This window comes from Stenella coeruleoalba (genome assembly GCF_951394435.1).
Source record: "Stenella coeruleoalba genome assembly, chromosome: 7".
NCBI classification, from domain to species: Eukaryota; Metazoa; Chordata; class Mammalia; order Artiodactyla; family Delphinidae; genus Stenella; species Stenella coeruleoalba.
This window is the reverse complement of record NC_137153.1, coordinates 94,912,874-94,925,935: the sequence shown is the minus strand read 5'-3', so window position 1 is coordinate 94,925,935 and position 13,062 is coordinate 94,912,874. Positions and strand designations below refer to the sequence as shown.

The following is a 13,062-nucleotide window of genomic DNA, read 5'->3' as shown; positions in this document are numbered from 1 at the left end:
AACAATGAAGACCCAACGCAGCCAAAAAAATAATAATAATAAGTAAATAAATAAATCTTAAGAAAATGGAAACATTAGATTTCTTAGATGAAGTTACAGTTCAAATACATGTTATCTCTGACATTCTGATTGATACTGTTTCACAGTATGTTTCCCCAAAACCTTACCCTAAATCAGATTTGGAAAGTGGTGACTCCCTTATTTTTTCCTCCTGTCCACGGGCCATAAACATTGGTATTTCCAGGAATGTAGGCCTGAATTTGAGGAAGGGCCATGGTCTCTGGTGCCTCCATTCTGACTGGATCTCTGCATTGTGTCTACCAGGGGAGAATCGCTTTGTCTCGCCGCTGTCTTGGGACTTGGTGGGACGAAACCTCTTCGCCATGGCCGTGGAAGGGGTGGTGTTCTTCCTCATCACTGTGTTGATCCAGTACCGATTCTTCATCAGGCCCAGGTGAGCTTTCTCTCAGAACTCACAGAGCGCCTGGTTGATGGTCACGGAGGAGGAACACAAGGAAATACTCGCCGGTGGTGGTTGGATTGACTTGAACTCAAAGCAGATAATCAAACTGATTTTCCTAATGTGGGCATCTCCCGGCCCCCAACACTGCCGACAACTCTGGAGTATGGATTTTACAGGACTGCTTTAGAAACTGGGTCTTTGACTTAGAAAATAACTTGAAAAGTTGATTTGGTTTTGTTTCTTAATTTTTTCCCCCTAAGACCTGTAAAGGCAAAGCTTCTTCCTCTGAATGATGAGGATGAAGATGTGAGGAGGGAGAGACAGAGAATTCTTGATGGTGGAGGACAGAATGACATCTTGGAAGTCAAGGAGCTGACTAAGGTGAGGCAATGAGGACAGGCTATAACAACTTGTCTTCAATTTTTTCAGCTGTATATGTTGGAAACTAGCATTTTGCTGACTCAATAAAAAGAGCATGCTTCCTAAAATGTGCATCTATACCAAGTTTCTGTCAATTTAATTTTATTTAAAATACACCATGGGGACTTCTTAATTAAAGAAATCCTACTGAAAATAATTATACTGTGAATTCTCATTCTTGAGTATATTTGTTTTTCACACATTTATGCATTAGTTATTAAAACATCTAATATTGTGTATCGAGGCAAAGCTGAAGTTGATAGAATAATGATTGATTTTGAGTTTCATGGTCCAAAAAGCTGGTAAATCTCCATTGCTGGGCTTCCCTGGCGGCGCAGTGGTTGAGAGTCCACCTGCCGATGCAGGGGACATGGGTTCGAGCCCCAGTCCGGGAAGATCCCACATGCCACAGAGCAGCTGGGCCCGTGAGCCATGACCGCTGGGCCTGCGCGTCCAGAGCCTGTGCTCTGCAACGGGAGAGGCCACAACAGTGAGAGGCCCACGTAACGCAAAAAAAAAAAAAAAAATCTCCATTGTTTAAGAAGAGGGTCTGTTTCAGCCCTTTCTAGGTGCCAGAATCCCAACAAATTCACTTTTTTGTAATCTGTTCAATATTTGCAATGTTTTGATAACAAATTATTACCCTGTAAAATTTAGTTTTTAAAATATCTACAGTGTCTTTACATATTAAATGAAAATTATATAAATATTAATGACCAATATATTTTGTAAAAGTCTGACGTTAGATTAAAAAATAAAAAGAAATTCACTTGTATTTTGAGCTTCAGGGTCATTCAGAAGCCAGTTGCCACAGAGACAGACCAAGGCTTTAGCACATCACATGTGTGACTTAGTCTTATCGACGAGTCTTATTTTGTGGTGTGTTTAGGTCATAATTCCCTCTTCCACAGTTGCCTGGGACAGCTGTGAGTCACTGCAGCTCATGAATTTTTGCATTTTGTTTGTTGCAGGTATATAGAAGGAAGAGGAAACCTGCTGTCGACAGGATTTGCATTGGCATTCCTCCTGGTGAGGTAAAGACACTTTGTCTACCTTGTGTTTGCCCCTATTAATTCAGACTGTCTCTACTGCAATCAAACAATAATGTCTGTAAGGGATTAAAAGTGGTTTTAAAAGGCTTCTCCATTTATGTCTGTGTGGAGCAATCCATCATTGAAAGGATGGGGGCCCCATATATAAGCAATTTTGGATAATCTCAGACAATGTAAGAAAAGTATGCAATCCAAAATGTGATTTTGTGATCCATTCCAGGTGATAATGAAATTCAAATAGATTTTAAAAGATAGATTTTCTCCTTTCTCGTTTATGTGTATATTCTTGTATGCCCTTTAGCCAGATTAGATGGTGAAATTTGACTTGTTGGCTTTCATTACTGTTTTTCACACATTAACTTTGGTCTTAACCTGACGACTCAAATGATATTTACAAATACACCCACACTTTCATTATAAAACATATGTTTAAATATCTATATGATTTCTTAAAACCAAGAAAATAGTTGACTCTTCATTAAGAATGATGTTTTAGGATCATGTTACATGAAAATGAAGCGGAGGTGACTATTTTATAAGGGTCATTTATATTCAGATTTTTAGTAGTTTACTTATACAACTTACCCAATCTTTTTCAGTGCTTTGGACTTCTAGGTGTCAATGGGGCTGGGAAATCATCAACTTTCAAGATGTTAACAGGAGATACCAGTGTTACCAGAGGAGATGCTTTTCTTAACAAAAACAGGTGAGAAAAGAAGTCTGTGTTTCGCCACAGACTTTTTTTAAACTTTATTTAAATGAATATGTTGTTATTTTTCTGATTATAACAGTACTCTGTAGTTTCTAAAAATGTTGAAATATAGTAAAACTGTAAAGAAGAAATTAAAAGTCATCCATAATCCCAGTACCTGGAGATAACTACTATTTACATTTCATTTTAGTCTCACTCTTTTTTTATAACAGCTTTATTCAGGTATGATTTACATGCCGTACAATTTACTTGTTTTAAGAGTACAACAAATGACTTTTAGGCAATTTACAGAATTGTGCAACCATTATCACAATACAATTTTAGAACATTCCCATCACCCCAAATCTCTCTACTTTATATACACATAAAAATATATTATAAAATTGACATCATACTACATCTAGATTTTTAAATTAGTTCTTTTGTTGTTAATGACTGTATTATTGTATATAATACAATATATACTGGTTACGTATTCTAAGATGTAGAAATTTTGCTGCATAAAATGCATCTATGTACATGTACCTATAGTTTATTTCACCAATTCCTTATTGTTAGACATTTGTTTCTGTTTTTCATTAAATGTGTCCTTGTATTCATCTTGATTGTTTCCTCAGGGAAAATTCCTACAAGATAAAAGGTTATCTATATACTTGCTAAGTTGCCCTCGCTAAAGGGTGTGCCAACTGTTGGTGTCACCGTGGGCTATTATCCGAGAGTGCACAGATCACTCAGCAGTCTGATCGTAAGGGGTACAGTACCCTTTAGAGTCCTGTTGGGCAATGTTACACTCGAGCACTCGAAATATGTGGGACTTCTCTGGGCTTTTTATATTGGAGAGACGGTACAAGGCAGTGGCTTTCAAACTCTTTGATCATGACCCACAATACCAAAATCAATACATTTTACCTCTCAACCGAGTAAATACACAAAAACACATAAACAGGCATATAGCTTAAATAAAAGTTTTGTAAAACATTACCTACTCTTCCTGCTTGCAGTGCACTTTGATATTTCTTATTCTGCTATCTACCACACCATTTAAAAAATACTGGCTGTGACCCGCTAAATATATTTCACAACGTACTAATGGGTGGTGACTCACAATCTGGACAAGGGGCTGTTAGCCAATAAAATTGAAAAGAGCAAGGAACTTAATGTACTCATGGCTCTCCTCTGTATCTTACACGTTTTTTCAGTAGCAGTGTAAAGGAGGTTTAAGAGAACAGAATTTCTAGAATAGTTGGCCTAAGGCTACACACCAGCTTTCCCCGTCTTGTTCCTAGTACCAGGCTCCCGGGGCACACAGCAATGGCAGCAATAACTGGCCCAAACTAAGGTTCGTCACAGTGCCTGGTTCTGAGAGCTGGTGTGGGCAGTGTAGCTGTGAGGTCCAGGCACAGGGTCTGTGAGCGCCTCAATCATAGTTCTGGAAAAGGCTGGATCTGGGAGTACTAATTTATATGCAGAGAGGAATGAATACTGCTGATGGGCCAAACTCGTGGTTGTCCAGAGGTGGCTAAGGTGCAGCTATCAGCCTGGATGTGACACTGAGCTTTCTCCTACATTAGGGATCCTTAACCCGAGAATGGCTTCATAGGGCCTAAAAACTGCCCCCACCAATATATGTCAAATTGTGTCTGTAGGTATATTTTTTGTTGTCGTCAGATTCTCAGAGGGTCTGTGATCAAAAAAACCTTCAAAACCAGGAGGATTCCTGGGTTGAGTATTTAGTGGGACCAGGGGGTCTGGATCATGTTATGTGCGAGTCAATGTATGGGCAGCAAAAAGCAGAGGAAGTCACAGTGAGTTGCTGAGCCTCCTCTGACGTGAATGGAGCAACAGAGCATATGGTGCATATGACTGGGCCACAGAATCAAGTCAGGGATGGACACTTAGTGTTAAAGTCCCGGGATAGTGTGACTCAGGCTGTTGATAAAGATGGTGCCACAGCTGGGATGGACTTGGGAATTCTGAAATGGGACTGAGCCTGCAGATTGAGGTGCTGGGGGAGCAAGGTGCAAGGACTGGGCAGGGTATAGGCCAGAACCCTGACTTCCAGGAGGGGCTGGCATCCTGGGGGCAGAAAGGCTGTCCCTTCACGCTATAGCAGGTGTGCTCACTGGTGTGTTGGTCATGCGCAAGCACTCTTTATAGGAATATTAGGCAAGATGGTCTGATCAGAGTATCTAAATGCTTAAAAACCTGACCAGTTTTGTTTTTCTTTGCAGTATCTTATCGAACATCCACGAAGTACATCAGAACATGGGCTATTGCCCTCAGTTCGATGCCATCACAGAGCTGCTGACTGGAAGAGAGCACGTGGAGTTCTTTGCGCTCTTGAGAGGTGTCCCGGAGAGAGAAGTCGGCAAGGTACCGTGGGCACCGGAAAGCCAGCCTGTCTCCCTTGGCGTCCTAACGGTGTACCTTACGGCTGTGACCTTCACACATGACCATCGGCTTCAGGCTGTTCTTCCTTGTGGATGCAGCAATGTGAAGTGCTGGCTCTTCGCAGCTCCTTTCAGGGTGGGAGGCCGTGGTGGCGGTGGGACAGGGATAGTTGAACTGCCTCACACCGGCGGACAGAGAGGGAGTGCTGCTCCCACCCACGCGAGTCCCTGCCCCCCTGCTGCTGGTTCCTCCACACTTGCCAGGTTGTGATTGTATAGAATCTGGTCCTACTCAGTGAAAGAGTTTTCATATGCAAGTGTAAGAAAGCATGATCAAATTCCCAAACCCAACAAAGGTCAAGACGCTTTTTATCACCCTTAGGTTGGTGAGTGGGCAATTCGGAAACTGGGCCTCGTGAAGTATGGAGAAAAATATGCTGGGGACTATAGCGGAGGCAACAAGCGCAAGCTCTCGACGGCCATGGCTTTGATTGGCGGGCCTCCTGTGGTGTTTCTGGTGAGTGTGACTGTGAATGGGAAACTTTGTCCTGGCCTGAATGGAAGACACCTCTTTTCTAAAGTCCTCGATGTCCAGGCCGTGCATGGCTGGCTTGGCAATGGCAAGCCCCCCGCCCCCGATGAGGAACAGCAGGGCAGCCTCAGAGAAGCAGAGGGAAGCTCTGTCGCCCTTCTCCTTGGCACACATTGGGGTGGCTCTGACATGCCCTCAGATGCTCCAAAGGAGGAGATACTCCAGAGACCTTGTTTCTCTAGCGTGGAGAACCCCAACAGGTGCAGCTGAGGCTGGGTGTGTGATTTGACCTTTCTCTGGACCATACTATATGCCATCTATGTGTTCATCCCCTGAAGACTGAGAGTGTGGATACAGCTTCAGGATCCCCAAGGTAGCACCTGGGTCATAGTTCCTTACATACAGATAAATGGAAAACAGAAGGTCAGACTGACAGTGGCCCTTGACCCTTTTTCTTCTGTAGAGGAGAAGAGCACTGAAGTTATTACAGGAAGAATCCTTGGGCTGAGGCTTTAAAGTTATCCAGACTATTTGGATTTGTTTCTCTAAAACTAGCAAGTACAGTATAACAGGCTAAGCCAGAGTGAACTAGAATTAAGAAAAAAGAAAAGAAAAGGAATTTTACCCAAACCTTAAACTGACTTCAGTATCAGACAAAAATAATTTTTAGTATATACTTGTCAGTCATGAAAAGATGGTTGAAACGAAAAGACTTTTCCCCTTCCCTTTCTGTTTATTTGGAGAAATTTCATTTCATAAAAAATTAGAGTTTTCTACTTCAGTGATGCATGTAAAAGTCAACTGGTTGCAAACAGTATGAAATATTCTTGTATGTTAGGTCTGGTTCTTTGGTCCATCAGGAAATAAATAGAATGGTAAGTTAAAACTTAGGCTATTTCAGAGATGCTTCTGAATTTAAAACCAAACCTATCTTTGATTTTTTTTTTTCCCAGCACATAATAGGGCTTATTTTATTCTAATTACAGGATGAACCGACCACAGGCATGGACCCCAAAGCCCGGCGATTCTTGTGGAATTGTGCCTTAAGTATCATCAAGGAAGGGAGATCAGTAGTGCTTACATCTCATAGGTCTGTAGTGAAGACTTAGCTTGGCTTTTTTGCTGCATAACTTTTAAGTTTTCCAAGTACTATATATGATCATTGTATAAAAAAATAGAAAACACAAAAAGGCAAATAGAAAAAAAAAATTATGATCACCTGACATTGCATCACTAGGAGACAACTATTACTGTCATCAGGCCATATGTCTTTGCAGAGTTTCCCTATGCAAATCTATACACAGTGTATATGTTTTTTACAAACAAAAATGCAAGCTTTAGCATATATACTAAGTTCTTTTTCCCTTAACAATACTGAGAACATTATTCCAAGTCAGTTAATTTAGATGTGTCATCATTTCTCATAGCTATTAGTGAATAGTATTCCATTAGGATATACCCTAATTTATTTAACCATTCCTCTTTTGTGTAGACATTTGGATCATTTCCAACTTTTTTCACGATTATAAACGGCATGGCAGTGAACAGCGTTTTCCCTCCATCTTCATGTATTTGTAACAGGATGCAATTACACCCCAGGAAGCTGGGGATCTGTTTCTTTGAAATGCCAAATGACATGGTGATGTTCTGATGGTTATAGGAGCATCTCTCTAAAACTAAGCCTCATTCTGTTTTCCCACAGTATGGAAGAATGTGAAGCTCTTTGCACTAGGATGGCAATTATGGTCAATGGGCGGTTCAGGTGTCTTGGCAGTGTCCAACATCTGAAAAATAGGTAACAAAGATAGTTTCTTTGGGATCCCACATACTGAGAAATCGTGTATTTATTCTTTTGTGAGTGTATAATGGTGGATCTAAAAGGGAAATAAACTGAACAAGATGGTATAGTGGAAAGAATGAGGACTTTGAAGTCAAACAGAGCTGCGTGCAAATTCTGTCTTTACCTTTTATGGGTTGTATGCACTTCGGCAAGTTATTTAACCTCTCTGAGGGGCAGTGTTCTAGGAATATCTACTTTCTAGCTTTGTTATAGAGTTGTAATGGGAAGATTTATATGTGCCAGTAAGGTTAGAGCATAGGCTTCAGAGTCAAGCACAAGTTGGGTCCACACCATGGGCCTACCATTTCTGAGCTACGTACCATGAGCAAGTGACTAACACTCTCAGTTTCAATTTCTCTGTAACATCTGACAGACCTCACAGGTCTAGGTGAGGATTAAATGAAGTCATGTCTAAAGCCCTCGGCAAGGCAGCTCACATAGAATAGGTATTCAGTACGTGACCACTGGTTCCTGCTCGCTGAAACTTATTTCTGGGTCTGGCAGGGACCTCTGTCTTTCATGGCCCAAGTGGGGTTCTCAGAGTTAAATATTCTTTTGAGAAGTTTCCCGAGGGTCTTCCATTTGGACTTTCTTTTTCCTGCTTTCAGGTTTGGAGATGGTTATACAATAGTCGTACGAATAGCAGGGTCCAACCCTGACCTGAAGCCTGTCCAGGAGTTCTTTGAACTCGCCTTCCCGGGAAGCGTGCTGAAGGAGAAGCACCGGAACATGCTGCAGTACCAGCTTCCCTCTTCACTGTCTTCCCTGGCCAGGATTTTCAGCATCCTTTCCCAGAGCAAAAAGCGACTCCACATAGAAGACTACTCTGTCTCTCAGACAACACTTGACCAAGTAAGCTTAGAGTGTCAAAAACAGGTTTCCTTTTCAGGGTGAGGCTTCCTGCCGCTTCTCCACCCATTGCCCATTGTGGGCCCTATAGCACAGTATAGATGAGCTGAGCATGAACTCCTGATCTACTACTGCTAGTTACGCTTTTTACCTAACCTCCCTGAATCTGCAGAGGGAGATGATACTACCAACTTCATAGGGTTCATGTGAGAATAAATTGTCATAATAATCATAAAAACTGCAGTTTTTTATTGAGTATCTGCCATGGGCAGGTATTATGCCAGGTGCCTTATCCCATTTAAATTAGATAACATCAGGTACCAGATAGATCCTGGCACTTAGTAGGTGTTCAGTAAATGTTAGTTTTCAACCCTCTTCCCTTTAATCAGGCCTGTATGAGTCAAAGTAAATAGATGATTGAGCAGTTGGTGATTTGGGGGGCAATAATAGAAGGTGAGTTTTTTAGGTTAATGCTTTGTCAAGTATTCCCCTCTCCCTCCCACACAAAATTTTCTAGTTAATCTATTTATTCAATCTCGTATTCTCTAATTTTCACGTGGGGAAAAATGCAACTAGAATAAAGAGAGCAAGTTAGAGCTATTTATAAAGTCCACCTTTATTTTGACAGGTATTTGTAAACTTTGCCAAGGACCAAAGTGATGATGACCACTTAAAGGACCTGTCATTACACAAAAACCAGACAGTAGTGGATGTTGCACTTCTCACATCTTTTCTGCAGGACGAGAAAGTGAAAGAAAGTTATGTATGAAGAATCCTGTTCATACAGGGTGGCTAGAAGAAAGGAGGAACTAGACCTTCCTTTGCACTATGTGAAGTGTTCCAGAGGGAAGAGCTTGAAGATTTTGTGGGAAGAGGTAAACTGGATACTGTACTGATACTATTCAATGCAATGCAATTCAATGCAATGAAAACAAAATTCCATTACAAGGGCAGTGCCTTTGTAGCCTATGTCTCGTATGGCTCTCGAGTGAGAAAGACTTGAATTTAGTTTATTACCTTATACTTATGTGAAACTCTAGTATGGAACCCAGTGGACATATGGGTTTGACATACTTTTTTGTTCCTTTGTGTTCTAACTGGGGTTGCAACAATAATTCATCAAGTAATCATGGCCAGTGATTGTTTATCAAAATCAAAAGGCATCCTCATTCATTAAGCCGTGCCAAGCCAGGAGACTGGTTTCCCGGTGACACAGCCAGTGCCGGCAATGAGTGTGCCGGAATTACTAATGCCAAGTTGCTCAGAAAGCCCGAAGCACCATGGTGTGTCATACACACCTTTGTGAAAGCTGCTCTACTCAGAGTCTGTTGACATCATCAAATATCGGGTGACAAAATGGTTCCATGTGTGGGGAAAGTCCTGCTTTGATTCCCTCTTTGATGAGCTGCTCTGATGGTGGTGACATGCAAATTGCAACATGCAAATTGCATGGTAACATGCAAGAGTGAGACTTGGTTTCGTTGTTATCCTTGCTTGGAACCATGAGTCTCCGAGGCTATCCTTCTGGGACTCTTTAAGTATACTTAGATCCTGGTTAAGAAGCAAAGAATCAGCAACCGCATTGTTGGGGCCGCAGGCTGTGGAAGCCAGGGCATGGGATGAAGAGGATGATGCGTTCAAACCAAGGGAGGCCTGTGTCCATTTGTCCTGATTGTCTGCTAACACGGTACAGTGCATCTCAAGATCTTGTTGCTTGATACAAGCATAGTATTATTTCTGGCTTTTTGGATTAATCTAGAATATGAAAAGATGGAGTTGTATTTGAGAAAAATCTTTGTACTTTTAATGTTATTTGGAATTGTAAGTTCTGTCAGTGACTTCTGAAACCTTAGAATGGCCTCTTTGTAGAACCCTGTGGCACAGAGGAGTATGGCCACACTGCCGCGCTAGCTTTATTTTTTCATGTAAGTTTGCGAATGGATCATCTAATGCCTAGTGACTAGAAAACAGTGTGATGGCCAAGATCTCATGACAACATTGTATTTAAGTTTCTTTAAGATCGTTTAGAATACTTTTAGTATCAGTGCATTAATCAAGTATTTTTTGAGTGTATGTTATAACTGAGTATGGATGGATGCGGTGAGGAGATACTAAGTCTCAGTAGATTTCCTGTGCCATGTTTGTCAGCTAACTGGTTTACAAATACAGGTTTTGTTGTGGTTGTGGGAACCCACTGAAAGAATATTGGGCAGCCCACTTTTTGAAAATAGCAACAATGCAAAAGCCAAGAAAGTTTAAATGTCATAAGGATCACAAGACTATACAATGAATACTTTCACAGAGAAGACGGCTGGCTTCAAAGCTTGTTGAATAACATAAAACTGTGCTTATGGCATTTAGTACCTTCGAATAATTGACTTTGAAAATCTCAGATACCCCATTCTGACAATCTCAGATTTGTCATCTCTTCAATCACTAACCTATCATGAAAAAAACAAAAAAAACAGAAAACAGCAAATGCCCCCACGTGAAGATTATCTCAGACTTTTCTAACCCAGTTTAATTTTTTTAGTCAGTAAATACTTGTTAAAAATAATATTGCACTAATGCTTAATGTCATCTGTCTTGAGGCAACAAAATTATGAGAGAAATACTGTTTGGTAAAGTCATCTTTCAATATCATTACTAATGTCTTCTCCTTTAAAAAAAATTTAGATATTAACTCTAAAGGTACAAGATTTCAGATCTATCCAAATCTGTATTTTTTCTTTTAAAATTTACTGTATGTTATCATGCAACTTGTTGCTTGGAAAAAGAAAATGACCTTTAGGGGACTTCCCTGGTGGTCCAGTGGTTAAGACTTTACCTTCCAATGCAGGGGGTGCAGGTTCGATCCCTGGTTGGGGAGCCAAGATCCCACAGGCCTCACGGCCAAAAAACCAAAACATAAAACAGAAGCAATATTGCAACAAATTCAATAAAGACTTTAAAAATGGCCCACATCAAAAAATCTTTAAAAAAAAAAAAAAGAAATGAATGCCGATATTTTCTAAAATGATAAGCAAGCAATGGAGGCATTTTTCCAATAACTATTGGCATGAGCTCATATTTTATGCTATCTTTAATGATATGAAATTTATAGAATAATTGTTTCTCCTTGTTCAATGTTTTTCAAAATCAAGCTTCTGTTTTCCCATTTCACTAGAATCATGTTCTAATTCTGTATTATATTAAAACCATGAGTAGCTCCTTTATTTGATTACTTCAAGGCCATGTTTTAAAATATCAAAAGACACTGTGAACTACTTTTAAAAAAATGCAACATTTCAATATAGATTTAAAGGTTCTCTTAAGCTAGAAAAAGTCTACAGCTACCCATCTACTTCATTAATATTGTTACCTTTTAGACTATCCAAACAGCAGTCTTTTAAATTTTTCTGTGTAAGCCTAATTATAGTAGAAATTTTTACAACTCTCTGCTCAGTCAGGTAAAATTTCTATATAATCCCTGTGGAAATGTAACCATGTGAGTTTCAGAAATTTTCAAAAGTGTTTAAAGATTTCGGGTTTTGCTTCTTTTGGACACCTTAAACCTTATTAACTGTGAATATGAAAAATACAAAAGAAAACAATAACAAAGCCCTCTATAGGTAAACGCCCAGCATAGGTCATTGTTAAAAAACAAATAACCAAACCTCAAACTACTGTATTTCAATATCTGTACTGAAGGCATATGCATTGTGACTATTAAATGTTGCACAGCATTCACTGTATACTAATCATTGACTAAAGGGATGTGTCTGTTTTCTTCTCGTGGTTGTATATATCAGGTAAAAATTTTTTCCAAAGAGCCATGTGTCATATTATCTTGAACCACTTTGACGCTGAGATATTAATTTCTACCCTTGTTACTATTTACTAGTAATAATATAGTGCTATAGTCATGTTGTTCTAATTCTCTTCAGAATTGTTGCATCCCTTTTTATAGAATGTTTAACCTTCCATAAGGTTTAAGTATTCTGTTCTCCCGTCTTATACCCTACGATGAAGCTATGTTTTTGTGCTTTTTCTTTACCATTGGCCCTTCATTCCAAGCACTTTATGCTGTCTGTAATGGGATCTATTTTTGCACTGGAATATCTGAGAATTGCAAAACTAGACAAAAGTTTCACAATAGATTTCTAAGTTAAATCATTTTCATTAAAAGAAAAAAAAAGAAAAAAATTTTGTATTGTCAATAACTTTATATGAAGTATTAAAAAGGCATATTTCTATGTTGTAATAAGTCACGAAATAAACCTGTGACAGTTCTGTTGTGGTCTGTACTTATTTATTTTCGTGCATTCATAGCACCACCTACTGTTGGAGCTTATAAAGTCATTACAGAAGTAAGAAATGTCTGCTCATAGAAGGGAAGACGCTTGGACCAAAAGTAGAAATTTAGAAAAAACTAAATGTCCTGTTAATCACAAAAGAAAATCGAGGGGACTACTTGAAAATAAAGGGTGTTTCGCACTTTCATGGTTCAGTTTTGGTAGTAACTGATACTAAGTTTATGAGGTTTTAGATAAACTTATTTTGCTTAATGATGATGAAGCTGTAGAGATCTCTGCAAATACTCTGTAGCTAAGCCATTTAATAAAAAACCTCATTACTTCATTTGGCACTGAGGAAGCTCAAAGGCAGCCTTCAGTGCTCTTTTGTTTATTCAACCAAAATACAAGGACACAGTATGGCAGGTGTGCCCGCAAGGTGCTGGCAAGAGTGAGCATGCAGGAAAATAGGCAAACGTGGGAGGAGAAACGATAGTAATGTTGGAGGGGCCTTCCCTTTCTTCTGTAAG

General features: G+C 39.7%; 1 protein-coding gene across 4 annotated transcripts in view; it reads left to right on the top strand.

Annotated features, from left to right (window-relative positions):
• The window catches only part of ABCA1 (ATP binding cassette subfamily A member 1), a 182,921-nt gene extending 170,402 nt beyond the window's left edge, over nucleotides 1-12,519 (top strand). For all 4 annotated transcript variants that reach the window (XM_079925542.1, XM_079925541.1, XM_079925543.1 and 1 more), the window contains 10 exons: nucleotides 325-454; nucleotides 724-844; nucleotides 1,855-1,917; nucleotides 2,535-2,641; nucleotides 4,879-5,020; nucleotides 5,420-5,554; nucleotides 6,556-6,659; nucleotides 7,272-7,364; nucleotides 8,018-8,261; nucleotides 8,887-12,519. In XM_079925542.1, the coding sequence (XP_079781668.1) occupies nucleotides 325-454; nucleotides 724-844; nucleotides 1,855-1,917; nucleotides 2,535-2,641; nucleotides 4,879-5,020; nucleotides 5,420-5,554; nucleotides 6,556-6,659; nucleotides 7,272-7,364; nucleotides 8,018-8,261; nucleotides 8,887-9,027 (1,280 nt within the window). In that variant the 3' untranslated portion in view covers nucleotides 9,028-12,519. The remainder of the gene's footprint in view (nucleotides 1-324; nucleotides 455-723; nucleotides 845-1,854; nucleotides 1,918-2,534; nucleotides 2,642-4,878; nucleotides 5,021-5,419; nucleotides 5,555-6,555; nucleotides 6,660-7,271; nucleotides 7,365-8,017; nucleotides 8,262-8,886) is intronic.
• The last annotated feature ends 543 nt before the right edge of the window (nucleotides 12,520-13,062 follow it).